Source organism: Heteronotia binoei, chromosome 10 (assembly GCF_032191835.1).
Source record: "Heteronotia binoei isolate CCM8104 ecotype False Entrance Well chromosome 10, APGP_CSIRO_Hbin_v1, whole genome shotgun sequence".
In the NCBI taxonomy this organism is placed as follows: domain Eukaryota; kingdom Metazoa; phylum Chordata; class Lepidosauria; order Squamata; family Gekkonidae; genus Heteronotia; species Heteronotia binoei.
In genome coordinates this window covers 76,225,006-76,251,743 of record NC_083232.1, presented here as the reverse complement: position 1 = coordinate 76,251,743, position 26,738 = coordinate 76,225,006, and the positions used below count along the sequence as shown (strand labels likewise).

Genomic DNA, 26,738 nt, shown 5'->3' with positions numbered 1-26,738 from the left:
TTGACCTTCAAGTCTGTCTATTACAGCATGTAAACAAAAAAATCATTTCCACTCTAAGGGATAGGTCTGCTTAACCACGAAACCAAAAGACTTTTTTGCAGAAATTCAGTAGTTAAGAACCTGTAGCATTGCTGTATTTTAAAACACAACTAAATCCCTCCCCTACATTTAAAACTAGGCTCAAATTAAAATTGTGTCGCTTACAAGAAAGTTCAAATATACATTACCACATGAAACACACCTATTTACGCAGCACCCTTATGAACTCATAGACATGGAGTTTTTAACATTCTAACTACAATTGTAAAACTGCAAAACAAAAGGGCTTGTTCCACATGTGGAAACTGGCTTATATATATGGTGTCTCCTCCCCCACCAAAGACCATATACGTAAGAAAATCAAACTATCCTTAACACTGTTCTTCCTCTGCACATACAGCTACTTGCACCTGTATGGATTTCATTTAGTACAACTGCTTGTGGAAAAGCTTGCACACAGAGCTGGATTAACAATTAGGCCAAGTAGGCACTGGCCTATGGAGCCCCATGCCTTTAGGGGCCTTGCACCAGCTTTCCCCCCACCCAGGTTTCCCCCTGCTTGCAGCTCTCCCAGTCTGCACATGCAGCCAGCGACTGAGCTGCTCTTTGCCCAACTTACCTGGTGCAGCTGCTGCTAGCATTGCCAAGTTTGCCTCTCCCTGCAGCTTAGTAAAAGGGGCTTTTAAGAAGGTGCCTGCAGGCTGCAGTGGGGGACATGGGAGGTGGGGCAGGTGCTCAGACTCTGAGAAAATTTGCAAGGGGCATCCCAAGATTTCGACTGCCTAGGGGCTTCCACACCATGTATAAGAAAGCACCCAGAATTTATAAAAGCCAGTATTTCCTAGAACTCACCTAATGAAATACAAGCTTGTATACTGATTTCAGTTTCCATTTAACACAGAGGCTCTCAAACCTGGCCTTAATGAGCCAGCTACATGAGCCTCTCTGATTGTAACAATGTCCCACATCACATATTATTTATTTTATTCAACCTTTGATGATTTACAGGTGAGGCACATAAACTGATGGAAAGTATTCTTGCGATGCTTTGAAATGATATGAAAACTGAAGCTGAACCTGTGAAGCTTGCTCTGTGATATTTGCTTCACATGTGCAATTATCAGTTGATGCTACTGTCATCAAGAGACAAGTGTGTCTGTGTAATTCACCCTAAGGCAAATCAAGAACAAACAGTTCTTCCATAGAACAGAAATTCACAGGAAGTGAGACTATGTTTAAATTCTCTAGGGAGGGAGTCTATGGAAACAAGAAGCTTGATAGTAAAGTTTTTCCCTTTGATTTGATGAGATCAACACAAGACAGCAGAGCTTTTTTTTTTTAGCAGAAACGCACAGGAACGCAGTTCTGGCGGGCTTGGCACCAGGGGATGTGGCCTAATATGGAAATATGTTCCAGCTGGGCTTTTCCTACAAAAAAGCCCTGTGTGAAACAATGGTGAGATCACGGGGTGTGGCCTAATATGCAAATGAGTTTAAGCTGGGCTTTTTCTAAAAAAAAAAAAAGCCCTGCAAGACAGACTGCATTGCATATACCACTGACTAGGAACAAAAGCATTAACACAGAGAGCGGAATCTGATAATCATGACCCAAGTTGTAGCCTTTTAAAAACATAGCATGCAGCAGTTTCAACTGCCAGAACAGCTCCTGGCCATTTGTAACCCTCTCTTTCCTGGATGCTCAAGTCATTGCCGATGGCTAGTAATGCCTGTGTGCCATATAGCTAGAGGTCACAGACAACAACTTCACCCTCCATGTAATCAAAGCTACCATATGCTGCTAAGCTGCTACCTTGTAGTTAATGGCCATCCATTTTTATGCTCCCTGCTAGTCAAAGCAGCTAACACACGAAGGGCATGACAGGAAGGCTTAGGAAAAGATCCAATTCCTATTAGTAGGTCCCACCTCAGAACTGAATACTCATGTTAATGTAATTAAATCTTAGATTATATATCAGGCAGTTTTGTGCATTCTCATTATTACTCTGCAAAGGAAGTGGAGCTTTATGGAGCAAGTGAAGGAACAGCTCAAATGTGTTCATAATACAACTATGCCTCAGAGTGCAGGTCAAAAAATCCACATAATGGGGGCACATGCAGAAAGAGATGTTTCTACAAATCAAGGCAACATCCCAGGTTTGCAGGAAAATCCCAAAAGTAACAAAGGAAAATTTGAAAAAAAAAAAAGGAGAAGCTTAAAACTTTTTTAAGTTTTAAGTTGCCATGGCAGCATCTCAGCTTTAAATAAGATGTGTGAGTTTGAGGCACTTTATGTTGATCAATCAGTGCCCCCTAAACTGGGATCGTAGTACAGTGGGCCTGTTGTTGGTTATCCACATTGCTAATGCGCCTACAGCTGAGTTGGGTGGTTTTTTCCTAAGTCTTACTATGCATTGCACAGAAGCAGACAAGGAGACACAGAAGCAGCACACATGCTCCTGGCCAGTTCTATGGGGGCACTGAAGCACATATCGGAGTGGGGTTAGGAGGAAAAGGATGTGCTAGAAACAGAGTGAAATGATCACACCACTCATGAATTTCCATGGGCACTGGGGTGATCGGATGACTGGAAACCTGCTATGGAAACACTTTGCTGGTGAAGTCACCTGAACTTGCCAGTGGCTATTTAATCTGTGTGGGAGTTCTTTTAGCACAAGGAAGGGCAAGTGGGGCATGGAAGCCAGATGTGCACACGTGATCACCCACATTTAATCCAGAGGGAGGGGTGGCTCCCCTCATCTACTCACATCCAGTGGGAGATACAAGAAGAAAGAAGCAAAAACATTCAAGAGGGACAACAATTCAGACCAATTTCGCATTAGACCTTAAATCCTGGTTTAACCCCGTCTCCAAACTGACATTCTACACTAGAATCGTAGAATTAGATAAACCAACTCTATGACTTTCAGGCACGCTAAATAATACTTTCACACATGCTAAATAATGCAGTTTCAATCCACTTTCAGTGCATTTTCCAACTGGATTTTACTGTGCAAACTGGCAAAATCCAGTTTGAAAGTGCACTGAAAGTGGATTGAAACTACATTATTTAGCATGTGTGATCACAGTCCCAGATTCTATTTTTTTAGTGTAGAATGTCAGTTTAGGGACAGGCTAAACCAGGATTAAAGGTCTAGTGTGAAACTGGTCAGTTTCCTGCTCACTGATGTTCAGTATATGACTAGATAAATAGCCACTAGGTACCCATTTGAAGAACAGAAGATATGGTGCAATATGGAATGCAAAATGGAAGATATCATTTTTACATCATGATCAAATTAAAGAAATAAGAAGAAAATATTAAAGAAAACAAAGATTTGTTCAACAAAGACCAGAAGCAGACTGAAAAGGTCAAGAATAGAGATAACTGAAAGGTACACAGGAAACAAAAAAAGAGAAAAGATAACAGGAGAAAAAAATAAAAGCTATAAAGGAACCAACAATCCAAAAATTATCTTTGAATAAAAGAGATTACAGGTAATTTAAGAACAGATGGAACAGAAAGATTAAGAAAATAGATTAAGTTTAAAAGGAAATGATAGGAGAGGGCCAACAGGATTTTAACAAATTTATAAAAAGTATCAATATTTGAGTATGGAATATGTGCAAAATAAGGGAAGAGAAGCAGAAGAGAGAGGAGTACTAGTCATTCCTGACTAGTCATTTCTTGATTATGAAATAGAAGATTATTCAAGATTTTTTAAAAAAAGTATGCAGCTGAAATCTGAAGAACAGTATACAAAAAAAAGGGAAGTGGGAAAGAAAGGTAAACATTAAATGCAGCAAAATAAGGTACAGTTGCAAGATTTTAGAATATAAGTCTCTTCAGTGGAACAGCAGATAGTCTCTAAACTGTACAGTGAAAGGTAGCCTTTTCATTTTGCAATGGGAGTTCATTTTGGAACACCATTTTTATAAAATAATGGAAGCAGGCAAAAACAAAATTTTGGATTTGTACCAGAGTTGTTTGACTGCTTTGACCCATAGGTGAAAGTTAAAAAAAGAAAAGAAAACCATATGAAATGAAAAGAAGAAAGAGACAGTCAAGTAGAATGTAGGGGGTATTTCTCATGAAATTCTTTCCAAACCTCTCCTGCTGCTATACTTGTGGCATTTCTTAATGCTGGCAATTAAATTCTAGGTATGGAAGGACCCACCAAAATAAAAATTGGCTGAAACAGTGAAGCTACAAGGTCCATTTGTATACCATTGTGCTGTCTATTTTGAATGCATTTACCTTGACATTGTCTATACCCAGAGGGCATCAAGGCTGTGTTGTGATGGGTACACAAGTGCCAAATTCTATGAAGCTCATGAAGAGATGTATTCCCTTGTTGGATTATATAAAACGTTCTTGTATGTTATCTATAATATTCTGAGGAATCGTGCAACAAGGGAATCAAAAACAAGAGCAGAAAGTGGATATTCTGTGTTCGTGTCTGACTATGATGAGGAAGGAGGCACACTATAGCAATACAGAAATGAAATACACATCATAATTTTGCCTCTGGTTTGCAGTATGATTATTCTGATTTTTTTTTGTTTGTAAACCACCTCAGAATCAAGCAACTTTCATTTTATTGAAAAGCCTTTATCCTGCCTTTCTCTGGATTGTAAAACAAGAGGAACAGAATTCCCCACGTAATATACTAACTGTGAGACTGGTTCTATGGGCCTTTTGTGAAATGGAGACTGGACCTCTTCAGACAGAGTACAAGATATGAAAAAGAAGGAAGTATGGGAAGGTGTTGAACTTAATGGCACTTCTGATGTGAATGCTAGCAACAACCTAGATAATGGTGGTGACATGGGGAGGAAAGATCTGAATCTCATTCCTAGTAATAGGATAAAAGGGTAGATTGACAAAAGAAAGATACATCTCTTCCTTTCATGCATGCATATAGCTGCACATACCCTTTATCCAGAAAGCAGAAAGCTTCTTTCCTTCCTCTCACTATGTTGCTAACATTTGAGATTATCTAGTTTGGAATATCATTTTGTTTAGATTGTAATGTATTTCAAGAAAAGCATGAATTTTCTCAAGTTCAGTATATAAAATCTGCATTTGGTTGACCAGGCTGCTTGGTGGATACATATGTATAAGCTCTTTAATGGAAATCCTTTTCAGAAAAGCATGATCTTTTTCATCTGCACTGTTGCACTACTGGAGAAGAGCAAAAATATACACAGAAAGGGAAAAAAAAGGTTTTCTCCACAGGAAAAGGGGGCTTTATGGTGTTTTCATTTTCTGTTTGTAATTTCCTAACCAAAACTCTGCACTGATTTATTCATTTATTTATCATATGGCAGGAAGTATTTAATAATATAAAATATGTAAACAAGTCGATACAACAAGTATGCAGACCAATTGGGCAATCCCCGAAATACTAATATCTAGCTTTTCAGTCCACTCAGTCGCAGCTGGGGAGAGTTCAAAGAGCTTCGTCATATCTTCTTGGAAAGCACAACGCTCACATTCTTGTGACACAATCACATTCAGGTCCTGGTATTCTGCACCATTTAAACAACAGGTCTACACAACTACCAAAGAATGTTTGGCATTCCATTAGCTGTCTTCCATACTTTACATTTCAAGTCAAATCCTGAGGACCTGAATAGAAGTCAGGATGCAGGATGATCTTTGCAAGCTGGAAAACTGGGCTAAAACCAATAAAATGAATTTTTAACAGGGGTAAATGTAAAGGTCTGCATTTAGGTAGGAAAAATCCAATGCATCATTATAGGATGGGGGAGACTTGGCAGTAGTATGAGTGAAAAAGATCTAGGGGTCTTAGTGGGCCATACACTGAACATGAGTCAGCAGTGTGATGTGGTAGCTAAAAAGGTCAATGCAAAGATCATCTTGTATCCTGACTTCTACTGTATTTTCTACCCCTCCCAATTTAGTATCATCTGCAAATTTAATAAGCATTCCTTCTATTCCTTCATTCAAATCATTTATAAAGATAATGAACAGAACAGGTTCTAGGACAGATTCTTGAAGCACTCCACTTATCACTACTCTCCAAGAGGATGAGGAACCATTCTCAAGCACTCATTGGGTGCGATCTGTCACCCAGATTCAGATCCACCTAATAGTAATAGGATCCAAACCACATTTTACCAACTTGTCAACAAGAATATTTTGGAACCTTATCTAAAGCCCACCTCGGCAAGGAGGGCAGGATATAAGTGGAACAAAATAAAATAAATATAAATAAATAAATAAGATAAACTATGTCTACAGCATTTCCCTGATCCAGCAAGATAGTGACTTTTTACAAAAAAGAGATGTTTAGTCTGACATGACTTGTTCTTAAGAAACCCATGCTGGCTCTTAGCAATCACAGTCATCTTTTCTAAATGTTAAAGGACTGACTGTTTGATGATTTGTTCTAAAACTTTTCCAGGTATAGACATCAAGTTGACCAGTCAGTAGTTACTTGGATCCTCCTTTTCTGCCTACTTAAAGATGGGGACAATATTTGCCCACCTCCACTTTTCTGGCACCTCACCTGTTCTCCAAGAATTCTAAAAAATGACCAGAGACTCAGAAATTATGTCCACAAGTTCTTTTAGTACTCTTGGATGTAGTTCATCTGGCCCCGAGGAGTTAGTTTCATTTAAAGAAACTAGGTGTTTATGTACTATGCTGATCCTAGGCTGCAACTCCCTTCCCTCACCATGTGTTCTGTTTTTGCCATGTTGAACACCTTTTCCTTCACAAAAGAAGACTGAGGAAAACTAGAAAGTGCCAGTTCTGTCCTCTCTTCATCACCTGTTACAATTTCATTTTTCTGTCCCTGTAATGGATCTACAACATTCTTGTTCTTTTTCTTACTTTGAACATTTAAAAAGAACCCTTTTTGATTGTTTTTAACATCTCTCACTAGCCTTAAGCTAATGCCTAACTTTCTCTTTACAAGCACTGATTATTTATTTATATCCATCCTTGCTTATAAGGCCCTATTTCCAGTTCTTAAATGAGTCTTTTTAAAAATTTCTCAAGTCCTTGGAAAGCTGTTTATGGAGCCATGTTGGCTCCTTTAGGTTCCTCCCATTTTTCCTTCTCATAGGAATCATTTGTGATTGTGTATTCAATATTTCAATTTTAAGAAATTCCCAGTCCTCTTGAACTTCCTTTTCTTTAAGTATTTCTAGCCATGGGGTTCTACCCAGCATCACTTTGAGTTTGTTAAAATTTGCTTTCCCAAAGTTCGAGCTATATGTCCAGCTTTTCCCTTCCCCAAGACTGTAAATTTCAAAATCACATGGTCAGTACTACCCAGGGTGCCCACTACTTTCACTTCATCAATCAGTTCTTCCCTGTGGGTGAGAAGCAAGTCCAAGATCACAGATCTCTTTGTTTTCCTTTCCACTTTCTGGAAAATGAAATTTCTAGCAGAACAAGTCAGGAATTTGTTTGACGTTTTGTTTTTAGCAGAATTGGACTTCCAACAGAGATTATGATGATGGTGATGATGACGATGATATGTTAATTGCCATATCCCACCTCACACTGGGCTCTGGGCAATGTATAATGTATATATCATAAAAGCAGTATTCAAGTTAAAAACTAACACAATAAATTAAAACTCTTCCAAAAGTCCAAGATGGTGCTCTATGAGTTTTTTGTACACATTCTGGATTACCAGGGTGTCATGGGGGGGGGGGGGGACTTACAAAGCATGTGAGGGAAGTGGAAAAGGGATGTTCCAGCCAATGACAAATCACTGCTGTCCTAAGCTAAAGGCCTCGCAAAACATCTCTGCCTTGCAGACCCAGCAGAACTGCATAAGGCCTGATGGCATTCAGCAGAGAGTTCCACCAGGTTGGGGCCAGGACCAAAAAGGCCCCATCCCTGGTTGAGGACAGCTGGATTTCTCAAGGGCCAGGGATTGCCAGTAAGTTATCAGTGGAGCATAATGCTCTTCCAGGGATATACCAGAGGAGATGGACCCACAGATACTTTGGTCTCAGACTGCTAATGGTCTTAAAGTTCAAAACCAAAACCTTGAACCTGACTCAGTACTCTACCATAAGCCAGTGCAGCTGGCACAGCACTGGTTGGATATGTGCTGCCTGTGGCATTTCTGTCAGGATTGGCACTGTTGCATTCTGGATCCACTGGAATTTCTGGATCAGTCTCAAGGGTAGGCCAGCATATAGTAAATTACAGCAGTCTAATCTGGAGGTGACCATTGCATGGATTACACCATTGCTAGGTCAGGGCATGACAGGAAAGGAGCCAATTGCTGGGCTTGGTGAAAATGAAAAAAATGACAATTTGACAATATGTATTACCTCAACAGAAAGAGTCATGCCCAGAGTCTTGACAGACAGTACTGGTGTCAGTGGTGCCCCCATCAAGAGCCAAGAGCCTGCTCTCCAATCTTGGTTCCACCCCCACACCCCCAGCCACAGAACCTCCATTTTTGATGGATTCAGCTTTGATATTCAGGGTAACTGAAATCTCTCATGACCACCATGTCCTGTATCTTTGAGGACTTTGTAATTTGTTCTAGGAGTATCATATGCAAGCCTGCAGCAAAATAGATTGCAGTCCTCTAAACATGGTGCCTCTCATTTGAGCACAGTTTTCATTGACTAAGCAGCAATGGTGGAGGCAGTGGAAGTTAGCCTCTGAGACAGCACTCATGAACTGAACTTCCACTGATAGTGAGCATAAATAACTGTAAATACAAACCAGAAATGAATAGCAAAAATGAGAACAATATGAAGAGAAGTAAGACATAAAATTGAATAGTATTTCAGTTATAATATTTTACTGTCTGATATTGCTGATAATGCCTAAATGAATTTCAATAATATGCTGGCTGATATGAGATCTTTTGTTCCTCTTTCATGTATTTGGTCAATGACTGTAGAAATAAACTATGTATGACATAAAAGAAGAAAGACTGTAGCTTGGATTCCACTAAAAATCTCTGCCAATGGAAGGATTTCTATGAGCAGAGTGTGAATTTTCTCCCTCGCATTCCTGATAAGACCAGAAATACTCCTTGAGGGTCAGTGTACCTCCAAGAACAACATGCGTGATGAGGAGCCTGCCACAGAGGGGGAAATGCTGAAAATCACCTGTCTTCCCTCAGTGAGAACGATCACTAAGAGCCAACCTTGTGACTCAAAATTTAAAATCATTTGTGAAATGCTTTTGAAGCAGTGCTACTGGGTTCAAGTTAATAATAAATTATTCACACATTTGAAGGGACCTTCAAATCCTCCTCTAAGAAGTCTCAAAAAGCTTAAAGCACAACTTCATGTTAAAATGCACTTGATGTGGTAGAACATGTCAAATCTTTTCAAGTGAACAGGAAAACTATTAAAAAGTAACATTACTCAAAGAGGACAATGATTGCACCAACCAAATGGAAACATAATTGTAAACATATGCCATAAGGAAGCTAATTTAGTTGATATATGTTCCTCCCTCGGGAGACAGGGGGAAAATGCTGTAACGACAAATATTCAAATGAGGTGAACAGATTTAGGGCAGGCCTATGCAGGTTTTCAACCGAATTTGCTACATTCGGCTGTTTCTCACCTCACAGCATTTCTGTCTGAGTTTAATTCAAGGTAGCTTTGAGGGATAACTTACTGTTTTTGGCTTAGAAGGACCAGTGCAAACTTTATTTTCATGTTAAAACTTGTAGTTTTAATATTTTTTTCCAAGCAAGGAAAAAGACCAGCACCCCTTGACATCACCGTTGTTTTACAAAGGGTTTTTTTTGGTAGAAAAAGCCCAGCAGGATCTCATTTGCATGTTAGGCCACACCCCCAATGCCAAGCTAGCCGTGACTGCATTTCTGTGCGTTCCTGCTCAAAAAAAGTCCTGAATGGCAGGCATCTTTTAAGGGGGTGGTGGGAAGGAATGACTTGGGGGTTTGTTATTTTAACTGGAAATTGCTATAGCAAGCCATTTAAAGAAATCCAACAATAGAAAACAGTAGACTTATTAGAACCAACAAAACATCACATGCATTGAGCACTTCAAACTAGATGCTTATCTATACAAAAACAACTACCACCACCACCAACAAACAAACAAAAACACCCTTTCTGTGCGAAAATCTGGGTGTTGGAGAAAGTGTTATAGTCTAGCTTCCTTTCCAGTGTACTAATTTTCTATGTGGAAGGCGACTTGAGGGGGTATGGAACATGATGAAATAATGTGAGCCCCACTTTCCAATTTGAAGTGGCACTTTTGTCAGTAAGCTCATATTTTTATGCCCAAATAAGAATACCAATTTTCTGAAAAAGCAATTAAAAACTCCAGCAATAATATAAGCCAATCTGAAATACCTGGAAGGTGGCAACCCTCGAAAAGTGTTCCCAGAGCATCAGGGCTACTTTAATATTGTCACATAAAAATAATAGCATTTAGATATATTTTCAAATAATATTTTACAACATACATCATTTTCTTTGATAGCCTTTCATCCACCAAGGGCAGACTTCAGTTTCTAATCATTTTAATTTTATTTATGGCAAGATTAAATGCATGAGTTTTGAAACTGCAGTGACTGATGAATGTTTAACAAGTGCTTTATTTTAAAGTGTAACAGCTATAAAGGATGTGGGTCATCTTAATTTCAAACAAATTTGTTTAGATGCATTACAGTATACTTTAAAATAATAATAGCACCAATAGAGGTACTTCTAATTTCTCATCTACAATATAAATTCTGTTCTTGCAAACCTGCATATGCCTGGGCTGGGGGTGGCTCTATATGAAACTCTGCAGAGAGGAATAAACCATTCAGATACCCATGAAATGGACAAAACCAAAATGGCTACTACCATGTACATAATAACCACCAAGTGTAGCCTTTTCTCCCTTCCTTTTTAAAGGCCTTTGCTAAGTTGACCACCTCCAGTTGGTGGCTTGAAATCTCCTGGGGTTACAAATGATCTCCAGGTACAAAGATCAGTTTGGTGTAGTGGTTAAGTGTGTGGACTCTTATCTGGGAGAACCGGGTTTGATTCCCCACTCCTCCACTTGCAGCTGCTGGAATGGACTCAAGTCAGCCATAGCTCTTGTAGGAGTTGTCCTTGAAAGGGTAGCTGCTGTAAGAGCTCTCTCAGCCCCACCTACCTCAGAGGATGTCTGTTGTGGGGGGAGGCAGGTAAAGGAGATTGTGACCACTCTGAGATTCAGAGTATAGAGTGGGATATAAATCCAATATCTTCTTCTTCATCTTCTTCTTTGTCTGGAGAAAACGGCCACTCACAAAGGTGGACTCAATGGTATTATAACCCACTTAAGTCCCTTCCCTCCCCAAGCCACATCCTCCTCGGACTTCACCTCCAAAATATCCAGGTATTTCCTAGCCTGGACCTGGTGGTAACCCTAACTTTTGCCAACCTATATGTCTACAACAAATCTTTCCTTGCCCATTCTATAACAGATGAAGAGCTGATAAAGACCAAACGCAGGTGCTGAATAAATCCTTAAAATCAATACACTGCATATTACAAAAACTGAACTAAAATAAACATCTCTTCCACATAATTCAGGATGGACTCATGCAGCTGTTTGTTTCTTCGAGAGAGAAATTTGTGCATTCATATTCAGATGGAGGTTAACCTGTAACTTAGTCTTGGAGTTCTGCAGATGTTCAAGGAACTCATTACCATGTTTACAGTCAAGCCTAATTTTGAGGTAATCACTGCCATACTACTGAAACAATGACCAGGTTAATTAGGAAAGTTAATAAAATTAATAAACTCCATGTATGTTAGGGTTCCCAGCCTCCTGCAGGGGCAGGGTTTCCCCTGATTACAGGGCCTCCAATCTGCTGGCACAGGATTGGCCAGTGGGGGGGGAGTCCTGCCTCGAAGAGCTCCATCAGTGCCCGACATGATTATGTCACATGGAAGTGATGTAATTGTGCTGGGCACTCTGCATGGGGACTCTCTAGCATTTTGGTTAATCCCCCCCCCCTCTATGGCAACATAGAGTTTTATACCAAAATGCTAGAGCATCCCCATTACCGTGCCTGGTGATGTAATCACACCAGGCATGTAAGGCGCCATTGGAGCTCTTCAGCAACCAGTAACCCCCCTGCTGGCAGCCAGGTAATGCACATGAAGCATTTGAAAAAGCTCAAACGTTCCTGTATCCCACTGTCTCAAATGTAAACAAGACTCACGACTGATTCCATTATAGGCAAATGTGTTTAATATTCATGGACTAACGTAGTACCTACTCTAAATCCATATACTCCAGATTATTTATTATACAGTTCTATCTAGGGGGCTGACTATGATGCTGTAGTTCTGCAACCCTGAAAAGCAGTCAGTGAAAAGGGTGAATCTAGACCAAAAGTTTGCCACTGGAGAAGGGAAGTTAACCCTTTCATCATGCCATTTTCCTAACTGAAAATGGTGCCACATACTGATTTAAAATCTGGCAGGGGAAAGGAAATACATGTGACTTTATTTTCTTCTCAACTGGAGCTTAAAGCATTTCTGGAGGCAATTTTTTAAAAAAATAATAATTTAATAAAGTTTTTCAATACATAAACAGGCAAAACAGGCAGAATAGTAAACATAAATCAAACAGCAATACAATATATAATGAAGAAGAAGATGATGATACTGAATTTATATCCCACCCTATATCACAATCTCCTTCACCTTCCCCCCCCCCAAAAAAACACACCCTGTGAGGTAGGTGGGGCCGAATGAACTCTTACAGCAGCTGCCCTTTCAAGGACAATTCCTATGAGAGCTATAGCTGATGAGGCCATTCCAGCAGCTGCAAGTGGAGGAGTGGGGAATCAAACCTGGTTATCCCAGATAACGGAGCCTCCTGGAGCCCGCCGCATCGCGGCATGGCTGAAGGGGAAATTTTGCCCCCCCCCGGAGGGAGAGCAGACGCTTTGGCGTGCTTTTGAGCGCGTCTTGAGGGGGCGGGGCTTCAGCGCTGCTGTTGAAGTCCCGTTTGTCGTTGCGGCAGTCCTCTCGGCGTCTTTGGCCCATTCGCCCGCCCTGTTTGTTATGTAGGCAATTGCTGGTCGCTTCCGTTTGGAGGGGCTGGGTAGGAATTTTTTACTCCCAGGCTATTTGACATGTGACTGGGGGGGGGGTGTTTTTTGCCTACCCTGCATAGTATATCAGTGGATTGAGGAATTGGCTTTGGGTTGGTGCCTTGGTAGAGTCTGGTCACTTTTTAGGGCAGGTTTTACGGGGTTTATGGCACCATGCGGCCTGGGGAGGACCTGTTAGCCTCCCCCTTTTGGGGAGTTAGGGGTCTGGCAGGATCAATCTTTGGTGTGGCCCGAGGTGTGTGAATGCAGACTGTCCTGGAGACTCGATTGGATGGGTGCCTTTCGCTGAGACTCGCGTCTGGTGTTTGGGCCCTCCGGTGCGAGCCTCCCTGCTGGGCCTGCCTAACGGGAGCTGTGGCTCACAGCTCCGGCTGGGGGGCCGGGTCTCTCGCCTGCTGAAAAAGGCAGGGGAGCAGTCTGAAGAGACCCCTGGCCCTGACCTGGCCACAGTTCGGTTGCCCTTGCCGTTGCTGTGTTATTTAATAAAGTGGCCCATAGTTTCACCAATCTAATTGTGTCCGTCTCTTTATTCCGACTTGGGGGGGCAAGAGTCAGACTACTTAATCACTACACCAAACTGGCTCTTTCAGAAGAATATATATGAATATTACATATTGGAGAAAAAAGGAATCATTGTAAGAACTGTAGTTTCTAAGAGAACAGTTAAAGGAGGCATTTTTATTGGCATAGTGACACAAAGGGGAAGAACTACTGTTCCTCTTCCCAACATTATGACCCTACTCACACTTCCCCCCCACATTAGCTTTTAGAGTCATACAACATGTTGGTAATTCCATGTAGTATGGCACTAAGGAAATATACCAAAGTCTCTAAGCAAGTCTTTTGTGGTACTTTGCCACTCTGAATATGCCTATGAGTGATCTATCATGAAAACATTGATTTCTAATAAAAATGGCACAGAGACATTTTCAGCAATTGTAAGTTCAGACTTGGCTGCTGTCTTCTTGTTGGCTATACCCAAGAGGCTCTCTCTAATCATTAATTGAGTTGCTGTGATGTGGAATGTTCATACTCAGATATTCTAATTGCTAAAGGGAAAGTTGTAAATGTCAATAAATAATGACAGAAGTGTGAGAAAAGTGAAAGGTCAGTTGGCCTGGGAATAGTTTCAAACAGACATGAGTGCAGAGGCACTGAGTGCCAAGAAGAAAGAGAGGGATGAAGACAAATATATCCTAGAGCCTGGGTGACTGAAGGAAAGGAGTTAGATAGGTGATTGGATGAATACCAGGGATTTGAGAAATATGTGTTAGAGTCAGAGAACTGAGGGAAAGATGTATAGAAGAGGCAGAGGACTACAGAAAGCTGGGAGTGAGAAAAACATGGAAATTAGGGAAAAATTTGCAAAAGGCGCAACCTGGACTGTTCTGGAGAAGGACGTATTTATTCAGATGTAAGAAGGCTGACAGCCGTGAAGCTGAGCAGGCAGGCAACCCATATGTAAGATGGTGTAAAAGTGCAAGACAAAGTGGGCAGTTGGCTGAGAAGCAAGAAAATGAAAGATGGATGATGCACAGAAGTCAAAGGTTTGAATGGAAAAGAGGGCAGGCAAGGCAATGAACTCAGGAAAAAAGGGTGTAAGGAGAAACATGAGACTCATGGGAAATCTCATAGAGTCCAAGAATAGTTGGTGGCATGCACAGCCTTGGTAGGAACTTTAGAGATGTGTGATAGAGAAACAAGGAGGCAAAGAAGATAGAAGCAGAGCAGGACTGAGTTTAGCACTAAACTAGTCAGCCAAATCTTAAATCTACTACGTAAAGCTACAGAACTTAATTTTACAATTTGGCTAGTTAATTCAAAGCTAACTCAGCATCTCCCTGCTTCTATCTTCTCTGCCTCCTCCTTCCCTGCCAGACATCTCTGAAGTTCACTTTTCTTCCCACACTTACCTGGCAAGATCTTTCATTTTATTATTTATTTATTTATTACATTCGACTTATATCCCACCCTTTCCGCAAGTGGATTTTAAGGGTAGTGGTGGTAATGACAATTTAGTTTGCTCTCTCTTTATAATGGCATTTTATTAATAACATTATTATCGCACCTTTTTCGTACATGTTCTTAACTCCTTTAATTTTTCATTTAATTTTCAAATAATTTGTGTTCCATATGAAACCCAAAATGCATCAACTTTGGGGGAGAAAGGGAGTGATCCTAAGCAGCTCTACTCAGAAGTAACTTCCTGGAAAGTGTTTTAGGATTGCAGACTATAAATGCAGTCACATAAGCAAAGTTACCCCATTGTAAGGCCAAGGGAGTAATTCCACTTAGAATTTCACTGTACACAGTAAGGGATCATTCTCCAGTTGTGATCCACTATATGTGACATCCTTTTTAAAAATTCTGTCAAGATAATTATCCACCACTGCAAATTGCACACTTCATTAAATTGAAGCTGCAATCCAAAATTAATTCGAAATAAGTACAACTGAAATAAGCAAGACTTATTTCTGGATAAATAAGCACAGATCAAGTTGTAAATGTAATACATCATATTTGTCTCTGCCACATTTCATGTTATTGTTTTTTCCAACTCTGTTCTCTGTTAAAATCATTTTAAATTCTAATGTGTTCTTTTCAACGCCTCGCAGCTTTGTTTAATCTGAAGGTCTGGTAACCATTCTTCTACTCTTCCTTCTAAATCATTAATAAAAATGTCAAATCCCATGACACAGACCTAAGGAATTCCAGTTGCTACTACCTACTAGATTGACACAATTTTGTGTTAGATTTTGTGTTATGAATAATTACTCTTGGACATCTTTAAGCATCTAATGGAAGATGAGTCCCACATTATTCAGCCTACATCATTCCAGATTATTCATAACACAAAAATTGCTGTTTCATCTTCAAAATGCTCATGCATTTGTGATTCATTCTTTTGATGACATCATACTTACACAAAAAATTACTTGCTCTCTTTTTAAGCACAGCATGTGAACCTAAAGAGGTTGGCCACAGTAACTTTGTTGTGTTCCAGTATGCGCTGATGAATTTAAAATGGGCTTTAGTTACGCCATAATTTATTAGGAATGCAACTGCTTAGTCAATTTTCATCAAGATTTATATTATCCAAGTATTCCCAGAGCAAACATAACAGAAAGGTAATAATGTGCAAGCCATGTCATTTGTTATTGAAGTTTGTAAGGAATTCTTTGAATTGATATATTTAAAAACACATTGGACAACCCTTTATTTATTTACTTCCCAGTGCAGACCCAAAATTGCTTACATTAGAAGAAGAAGACGATGACCTTGGATTTATATTCCGCCCTCCACTCAAGAGTCTCAGAGTGGCTCACAATCTCCTTTATCTCCCTCCCCCACAACAGACACCCTGTGAGGTGGGTGGGGCTGAGAGGACTCTCACGGCAGCTGCCCTTTCAAGGACAACCTCTGCCAGAGCTATGACTGACCCAAGGCCATGCCAGCAGGTGCAAGTGGAGGAGTGGGGAATCAAACCTGGTTCTCCCAGATAAGAGTCCGCACACTTAACCACTACACCAAACTGGCTCTCCTCATTATTCTCCTCTCCATCATTTTATCCTCACAACAACCCTGCAGTTTTTCCTCCTTGCAGTTAGCAGAAGTGCATCAAGCTGCTGTGTTACTGACACAAGATATAACAGATTCAGCATGAGCAGTACTGCCTGCAATATATTTTATCAATGATATATTTGACATAATACAATATATATCATCTTGCTGACAAATCTTCCATATTTCTTTGGTTCACATTCTTGAGGAACATCAAAGACACCAACAAACTATGTGACTGTATACCACAGAGTCACAGAAAAGTCTTTGCATGCATGTGAGTGCACACAAATACTTCCATACATGAAGAGTAAAAGGGGTGAGCTGAGCTGGAAAAATACCCAATAAATATAACCCCTAAATCCAAGAATATTTGGGATTTTGGGGGCTGCCTAATAGTCACAGTTACAGGGCATTTAAAGGGCTCTCAGTCACTTTGGAATGAACTCTGGCATTTAAAGGGACTGTGGTCCCTTTAAATGCCTTTGGAATTCACTTGATGCAGGGAAAAGGCATTTAAAGGTACCCTCCAGAACCATGGAATCCCTCCCCTTCAGAACCATGGGCCTAGAGAATTGGACCCCCTTGTCCAATCTTTTTAAAACCTGGGGGGGAGGCACCAGCAACTAAGCTGCAAATTTGGTGCCTCAAAAACAGCCCCCCAGAGCCCCAAATACCCCCAATCCGTGGTAGACCATTGTCTATAATGTCGAGTGTAGGGAGTCTGGGTGTGATCCTGCATGCCTTCCTGACAATTGAGGCCTAGGCCACAAATATTGCCATATTGGATTTTTTTCACCTATGCCAGGTCAGGCAACTGATCCCCTTCCTGTCCCACCCCGATCTAGCCACAGTGATCAATGCAACAGTCACCTCCAGACTAGACTGCTGTAACTCGCTCTATGCAGGGCTAGCCTTGAAACTAACTTGGTAGTTACAACTGGTCCAGAATGCAGCAGTGCATCTCCGTATAGGAACACCATCTAGAGCCCACATAAAACTGGTGCTCTGCCAACTACACTGGCATGAAGTTGAAGACTGCAGCAGATTCAAGGTTTTGGTTTTGACTTTTAAAGCCCTACATGATCTGAGACCAACATATCTTCAGGACAGTGTCTCCTGGTATATCCTCCAAAGAGCACTGCATTCAGTGATTAACAATCTCCTGGCGGTTCCTGGCCTGAAATGCATTCATCTGCCCTCAACTCAATCTAGGGTATTCTCAGCTTTAGCCCTAGTCTGGTGGAATGGTCTGCCAGATGACATTTGAGCCCTGAGGTCTGATTGCAGTGCCACAGAGTCTGTAAAACCAAGATGTTACACCATGGAGTACAGATAAGTATACTAATCCCCCATCAGTTTTATCACAATTTCATCTTCTGTGAAGTAAACTGGGCTGGCTCATGGTCCCCCAGTGGTCTTGCTGGGCCTCTAGTCTGCTATTTTAATCTCTAAAGTACACTGTCGTTGTGAGTGCAGAATAGACAGAAGGTGTGCTTCACCTGCAGTTCTGTATGTTAGATGTATGCAGCAGAATGAAACTGTTTTAATTTTACACAGTTTTTATCAGACTGAATAAAAGTTGAATGTTCTCAAAAGGTTCACTTAAAAAATAAAGAATTCAAAGAAAAGATTTATTTATTTATTCTATGACTTATATCCCGTTCTTCCCATAAAATGGCTCAGGGCGTCTCACAACAAACGATAAAACAATAAACAGAGTGCAAAGTTATTACATTTTAAAAAGTCGAAGTGTTTAAAAACCTAAAAACCTTAAAATCTTAACGTTAAAACTATACAGTATATTTCACTGAAGTCTGATAAGCTACATTTATCTAGTCAGGCGTAGGCTAACCGGAAGAGGCTTGTCTTACAGGGCCTGCGGAACTGAGTAAGATCCCGCAGGGCCCTCACCTCTTCCGGCAGCTGGTTCCACCCTGTGGGGGCCATTGTAGAAAAGGCCCTGTCTCTGGTTGTCTTGAGACGGACTTCTTTGGGCCCGGGGATGGTGAGAAGGTTTTGCATCCCAGACCTCAGTACTCTCTGGGGAACGTGTGGGGAGAGACAGTCCTTCAGGTAGGCAGGTCCCAGGCCATATAGGGCTTTAAAGGTAATGACCAGCACCTTGTACCGGACTCGGTATATTATTGGAAGCCAGTGCAGAGCCCGAAGACCCGGCCGAATGTGCCCCCACCTTGGGAGGCCCAATAACAGCCGGGCCGCGGCATTCTGCACCAGCTGCAATTTCCGGGTCCGGCACAGGGGCAGCCCCATGTAGAGGGCATTGCAGTAATCCAACCTCGAGGTGACCGTAGCATGGATCACTGTTGCTAGGTCGTCGCGGTCCAGGAAGGGGGCCAACTGCCTTGCCCGTCTAAGATGAAAAAACGTGGACTTGGCAGTGGTTGCTATCTGAGCCTCCATCTTTAGGGACGGCTCCAGTAGCACCCCCAGGCTTTTGACCCTGTCCGCCACCATCAGCGGCGCACCGTCAAAAACCGGCAGGGGGATTTCCCCCCCCCGGTCCACGACGGCCCAAACAAAGGACCTCTGTCTTCGCAGGATTCAGTCTCAGTCCACTCAGTCTGAGCCACTCAGCCACGGCCTATAATGCCCGATCTAGGTTTTCTGGGGCGCAGACCGGTTGACCGTCCATTAAGTAGATAGAGCTGGGTGTCATCAGCATACTGGTGACACCCCAGCCCATACCTTCGGGCAATCTGGGCAAGAGGTCGCATATAGATGTTAAATAACATCGGGGAGAGAACCGCTCCCTGGGGCACTCCACAATTAAGTGTGTGCCTCCAGGATAGCTCCCCCCCAATTGTGACCCTTTGTCCCCGACCTTCGAGGAAAGAGGAAAGCCACTGCAGGGCCAGCCCCTGAATCCCCGCGTCGGCGAGGCGGCAAGTCAGTAACCGATGGTCGACCGTATCGAACGCCGCCGATAGGTCCAACAGCATCAGCACTGCCGAGCCACCCCGATCCAGATGCCTTAAAAGATGCATTTAAAATATTAATTTAAAATTTAAAAAGATTCCTTTCAGGTCCAGTTTAAAGATCTCTACTCAGGATTATGCCAGATATGATAGTAGTAAATAGTTTGTTGATTTTTATATGAATGAATAGGTATCACACAGCCTTCATAAATTCAAATGATTTCATGTATATGTACAGATTATTGGGATTTTTCATAAAAACCAATATGTAGCAAATTCCATCTACATGTGGTTTTAGATGTCATAAATGTGTATAACTATTTATGCTGCTTGGAATCCAATTGGTACTAAATAATTATAAACAATTAAGTACATCAAGTACACCATGCTGTTTAGTATCGAATTTGAGATGTATAATTATTCACTCAATATGCATATTCAGTTTCATTGCATTATCATCGTAATGTTCAATATGAAATTATAAAAACAAACAGCACACACAACACATGTGAGTTAATCTAATCCCTTTCTTTGCTTGAACAACAAGACATGAGGAATATCATTAACAATTAACCTTTTCAAGTTGCTTGGAAATGTAAAGTACTTGCAGATTTTGAACAACAATGGCAATGGCAAAGATAACAATAATTAAAAGTCATGTAGAGAAATTGTGCTTGTGGCACTAAAGCCTCTGATACTGATTAGCTGAGCAGGTGTGTACACAAAATGCTCATCTGTTCATGGAAATAAGCTTCTTCTATGAGGGAAGGTACAACTGTCAGTTTGACTCGGATTAAAACCTCATATAGCAGCAAGCTAACAGCTGAGAAAAGGTCCCAAGATGTACAGAAGCTAAAATGAAGAAATAAAATTGATGCTGAAGAGTGAAAATAATGGGCTCAAATATTAATTTTTCCAGTTCACAATACTTGATTGTGTTTTGAATTGATTTCCCTTTCCCTGAAAGTATTAATCAATTCATTATTAAAATCAAGATACATTATGACTTATGTGGCTGTGTCTTTTGGTCCTGCATAGCTATCTGGCATTCATCAGGCTAGACATCCAACGTCAGTAGCCACTGTTGCCACATGACTGGAAGATTAATGTAAGGATTTATTCAGTTTTCATGCAACTGTTCTAGACTGCTGAAATTAATTAGAAACCATATCTTGATGCTGGACTGAAACAATCAATATGACCAGGAATTTCCAAGTTAGAAAGAAAAAAAAACACCCATGTGCACCGGAAGGCCACAGCATGTACAATATAAATTAACCAAAGCAATCTGCATTTCCAGTTGGCAATGCACACTTCTCAAATGTCAATGCAAAAAAAAAAAAATGCACAGAATGTGAGCCAATTTAAAACTCTAAAACGTTATATTTTTCACAGATGATGCTTGCAATAGCTGATCTGATTATAATTCACAGTATTGCTTGAAGGAACGAAGGTCACAGACTAGGAAATGGAGTGACTGGATGCAGGCTTTAGAGAAAGGGAAGAGGAGCTAGGAATTTGGAAAAAACCTGGAAGTGCTTTAAATCTTGTGAAGATTGTGGAAACAGATTTGCTTGGGAAAGTCAAGAGATGCTGTGGTGGCTACAGGAAACAGTTCCTAGGTCTAAGAGACTAGGACATGACTGAACAATTCTTCCAGTTGCAGCTTCTGCAGTTTCTGTAGCATTATGAACAGGTGATATTTAACTGGCCACAAGGTCCACAAAAGAATAAAGGTAAAGAAAGAATTTCACAGACATTTGAAGTAACCTCCAATGAAGTTTCCATTTTGCACTAAACCAGATAGCGAGGAATATATAATAATTCGCCATACCCACATGGCCATACCTTGAGGCCTGTTAATAGTGTACTGTAAAGAATTCACTCCACTTAAATTGCCATCATCACAGCATATGTAATTGCATGCATCATACAAAAATAAACAACCACTGATATTGACTAGGGGTCAAACTACATGTACATGCAAACTCATGTAATGAAACCTAGCGAAAATAACTTCAAAAAGGGAAGAAGAGTTAGTTTTATACCCTGCCCTTCACTATACAAAGGAGTCTCAGAGCAGCTGACAATGAACCTTCCCTTTCTTTCTCTACACCAGACACCCTGTGAAGTAGGTGGGGCTGAGAGAACTCTGGGAGAACTGTGACTGGCCCAAGGTCACCCAGCTGGCTGCATGTGAAGGAGTGGGAAATCAAACTCATTTCTCCAGATTAGAGTCTGGAATAGGGAGGCAGACTCTAATCCAGAGAACTGTGTTTTATTCCTCACTTCTCCATATGCAGCTGCTGGGTGATCTTGGGTCAGTCACAGTTCTCCTTCACAGAGTGTCTGTTGTGGGGAGAGGAAGGGAAGGAGATTGTAAGCCACTCTGAGATTCTGAATGAAGGACAGGGTATTAATCCAACTCCTCTTCATAATCGCTACACCACAAACTGGCTGGGATAATATTTAGCGATGAAGCACTCATATGGTGATGGTCTTCCTTGTTTCAGCACTTCCCATTGCCACCATTCTAGCTTTCCTCCTCTAAATTGGGCTGCACATCTCCCCCCACCCCTCTCCCCACATCTTTTGCTTCTCTATGGGAACATACTTTCTTCCCAAACTATTTTGCCTAGAAGAAGCTGCTGTATGATGCTTATAGGCAAGGTGATGCTTATAGAAAACATCTATGTTGCATTATAATCATGGTAGTGAAGGCTCAGGCAATGATTGGCTGAGCTGGCGTTCATAAACATTCCAAGGGCTAGGGAATCAAGGTATTAGAATTTTTGTACTCCAGTTTCTGTAAGTGAAGGGAAAGTTGTTAGTGTGACTAAGATTAAAACCTCGCACAGGCCCTGGGAACAGGAAAGGTTTGTAGGACAGGTAGAGAATGGAAAACAAGTACTAGAACTTTAAAAGGTTGCAAAGTTGGTTGTTCTTGGGCCTTATTGGATGGTAGGTTGTGAGGAGCAGGAGGTGATGCCAAGAGTGTCAGACTTTTTTGTTGTTGTTGTTTTTGTTGTTCTCTGGTTAGGTTTTCGTTCCTTCTGGCTTTGTGGTATGCACACTGTAGTTTTTTTGTATTTGCTGTTTGGGCCTTGTTTCTGTTGCTGTGCATTAGTAGGTGGGCATGGGGTTCTGCTCCTGGGCACTATATACTGCACTATATACTATATACTCTCCCTGCAGAAGTGGCCCCCCCTCAGTTTCTACTTCAGAGATTCTCAGGTTTGACCTTAGTCCTGTTGGGGTATGACACTGCCACAGTGGCGCTGGTTCTGCTGGACACATTGCACTGGTTCTGCAGCAGGTCTTGTAAAAATCCCTCCCCAGTCAGTAAGAAGGAAAACACACTTCATTTTCTGCAGAGATTCTCTGGGATATTTTGCTGGCCTTGTATCACCTTGCTATTTTTCCCCATTGGAAACAATGGAGGATGGGGGTACCTTCTTTGGGTGCCCATAGACTTGTACCCCCTTGTCCAATCTATTTGAAACTTGGGGGTTCTTTTGAGAAGAGGCTCCAGCAGCTACACTGCAAATTTGGTGTCTCTACTTCAGCTCTCCCCCAGACCACTGAATATACTCAGGCAAGGATTGCCATTGCCATTGATGTTAATAGTCTCCATAGGGCAGGGATGGCCAAAGTTGCTTAATGTAAAAGCCACACAGAATAAACATCAGATGTTTGAGAGCTACAAGACATCAAATGCTTGAGAGCCGCAAGGGAGGGAGGGAGGGAGGGAGGGAAGGAAGGAAGGAAGGAAGGAAGGAAGGAAGGAAGGAAGGAAGGAAGGAAGGAAGGAAGGAAGGAAGGAAGGAAGGATTTTCTGGGACATTCTGTGGGAGGGAGGAGGGGGAGGGAAATGAGGAAGGGAGGAGGGAGAGATAGGTGAAAAGCAAACAACTTTTAACTTTGATGCATTATCCAAGCCATTGGTTGGTTTGGATTGGAAAAGTGATTTAAAGAAAGAAATGCCTTCTCCAAGCCAGCCGACAGGGTGATTGGGGCTTCGAGAGCCACACAATATGTATGAAAAAGCCACATATGGCTCAGGAGCCACAGTATGGCCACCCCTGCCATAGAGTATAATGGACCTGAATAAATTTGGGTCTCCCAAATATTTACTGAATTCAAATACCATGCCTGTATTGGTATTCAGGAATATCAGGAAATACTGATATTTTGGGAGTTCAATATACCCAAATTGGAAAAAAAAATGATTTTTTTTCTTGCACACCCCTAATACACATCCAATTATTTGCTCCCATTCAGTAATTTCTTACAGAAGCAAGTGTCCCAAACCATCCTAAGAATTACTTAGCGTACATAGGCAACTGATTCATTTCATTGAACAAAGATCTGTTGCCAATACTGAGAAATTAACAGGGCTGTCTTCGCCCACACCAGTCCATGTGAAGAAAAGAATGAATGCAAATCTCTTTATCAGACAGTGTCTGGCAAAAAGAGAGTTCACTCTGTACAACTAGGCTTCATATACTGGGGGAGTAATCCTACACAGATTGACTCAGTCCCAATTCATTCCATAGGGCTTACTTTCAGGAAAGTGTCATTAGGAGAGGGTATTAGTTCCTGTCTACCTAATGATATAAGCATCAGCTCTGCATTTTCTACTTCTGGTTTTCTATATACAAGTTGCTGTAGCTCAACTATGCAAAAAAATATTTCCAAGTGAGATGAAAGAGGGATACATGTTGAAAAACTTTGCATTAAAATAACAAAGATGGCCACTACATAAGCACACAATGGTCCATTCTGCATACACAGCTTGGTTTTTGATTTTCATTGAAGTTGAACCAATTGAACCAATTGAGGTTTACTTTGAATGCTGTGCCTGTATTCTGCATCTTTTTCTCTCTCTCTGATTTCTATTAAGAATTGCAGTGTATCCATTCTGCTTACCAATGGGTAGTGTTCTGGGGTTGGTTTCTCCTGATTGGTTAGTTTCACACTGTGCGTGCCTTTTGAAATAGGAGATTCTTCCAGTTGAATTTACTGTGGGGTCACCATTAGTGTCCCCCCCCCCCTTTATCAGTAGTCAAGAAGTTTGCTGGAGAGAAAAAAAAACACTGGCAGGCACTGCTTTAAAAATGTAGTGAGAGTTAATGCTGACAACTTGGCTGAAGAGGAAGCAGTTCATGAGGGGGGAGGTGGAGATGGCAGTGCTTGGCAGCCTGAGTTCCCGCTCATTGTTATTTAGAAATGAGATGTTGCGATGGACCAGATTTTTTTAAACAAACAAACTAAAACAGGCTGCTGCTGCCACAAAGTAGGTTCCACAACATTATTTTCATGTTTGATATGTTTGTGGTCAGAGTCAATTTAAAAGAAATTTTAAAATTTTCTTTTTTTCTTTTAAAATTTTACGATTTTAAACCTTTTTTTAAATTACAAAATTGCCTGAAAGAGGAATCAAACTCCAAAACCTTGCATGCAATAGCTCAGCATCTTAACCAACCAAATGAACATGATGTTCCTGAAAATGAGTCAAGACAATGGCAATTACTTTCCTAATCTATTTCAAAAAACATGCATAGTATGAAACTGACCAATATGAACAGACCAATCAGCCTGCCAGGGGAGGGAGGAGGAAAGTCTGACGAAATGTTTCTGCTTTTAAAGGCTTGGAAGCGAATTAACAGGAGGAGGAGAAAATACTCCTCTGAAAATCCACTCTTAGAAACTTCAGAGATAAAGTGTAGTGACAGCAGAATGCTGGGAAAACAATGTGGAAGGAATTAAAAAATCTGATGGGAGAGTGAGGCGAGTGTGCAAATGAATATGGAAGCAGGTTTTTGAAGCGACGGAGGTGGGAGGCAAGAGCCATAGTAAACACAAAAGCAGAAAGGCCCATTGTTTACAGGTGGACCCCTATAAAAAGGGAATAGAAAGGGCACCATGATGCAGTTGTCTGTGCAGCATTACTCCAGGAAGCATTTCTCCATGTAAAAATAATAGGAAACAATTAACTTTCCTTCCAACTTTATAGTGAAAATAAGGAACCAGGAGAAGTAATGTTCCATTTTAGAGGCATTATATAGCTGTCTTATCAACAAACAACAGTTAGATCGTTATGCTTCAACATATTTCACGTACCAAACATTTCTTCCAAGGACAAGCTTAATGACACTCCACATGAGAATGAATGGTTAAAAAAAATAGTAAGAAAGGAAAACAGAACAAAAGAACAAAGAAAACACCTGAGGTATGATAAACAGAATGTACCCATGATACCAACTGGTTCTAAGAATGGGGATTAGAAAGGAAAAATGAGGTGGCACTTACATTCTCATATTGCTGGTCTTGTTGATAATTACAGATTTCCCAGTCTGATCTACATTGTGATCCATACCGAAATAAGCTGCCACTCTGTGCACCAGCATCCGCTGATAAGATGACATCTGGGGGAACTTTTTATAATGATTACTGGAACAAAAATATCAAACGTTTCAATAGGATGCAACTCTGATATAACGGAACAATAGCACTCAACTTCAGGGGGAAAACACTCAATAACTGATGTGCCAAATTACAGAGCATCTTGTTATTTTTATTCACTGAAAGAATACTCTGGTCATCATACTAACATTCTGCATGTACCTGGCCAATGATTTACTTTCTAATTTTACACAATTTGAATTAGTAAGCAGTTGAGTCTTTTTTTTTTTTTACATTGCTATTATAATTGATGTCAAGTAGAAATAAAGTGGAATGGTGCACTATTGGATTATATTTGCTCATTTATACAGAAGCAGGTGTTATATGAGAGCCAAGCTAGACATGATGTGGGAAACTGGGAAGGATAATGCCACATCTCTGTGGTCTCCTTGAAGGAAGGGCAGGATACAAAAGTAATAAATAAATATTTAAATAAATATGCCTTCTCCCTGCATCTGTAGTGTACACTGTATTGTGCTGCGAGCATTTATTTCAAAAGAGGTTATGTAGGTCTTTTGAAATGAAAGAAGGATGCATAGGGATCATGAAAGGGAAGACCATACTAAATATGAAATAGGAGATGTGCTATTAGGATTTATCACATTTCTCTTTTTATCCCAAAGCAGCTGGAGGGGGAATAAACT

General features: G+C 40.9%; 1 protein-coding gene across 5 annotated transcripts in view; it reads right to left on the bottom strand.

Annotated features, from left to right (window-relative positions):
* Positions 1–26,738, bottom strand: part of ARPP21 (cAMP regulated phosphoprotein 21) — a 153,258-nt gene that overhangs the window by 113,640 nt on the left and 12,880 nt on the right. For all 5 annotated transcript variants that reach the window (XM_060247596.1, XM_060247599.1, XM_060247598.1 and 2 more), the window contains exon 8: positions 25,942–26,082. In XM_060247596.1, the coding sequence (XP_060103579.1) occupies positions 25,942–26,082 (141 nt within the window). The remainder of the gene's footprint in view (positions 1–25,941; positions 26,083–26,738) is intronic.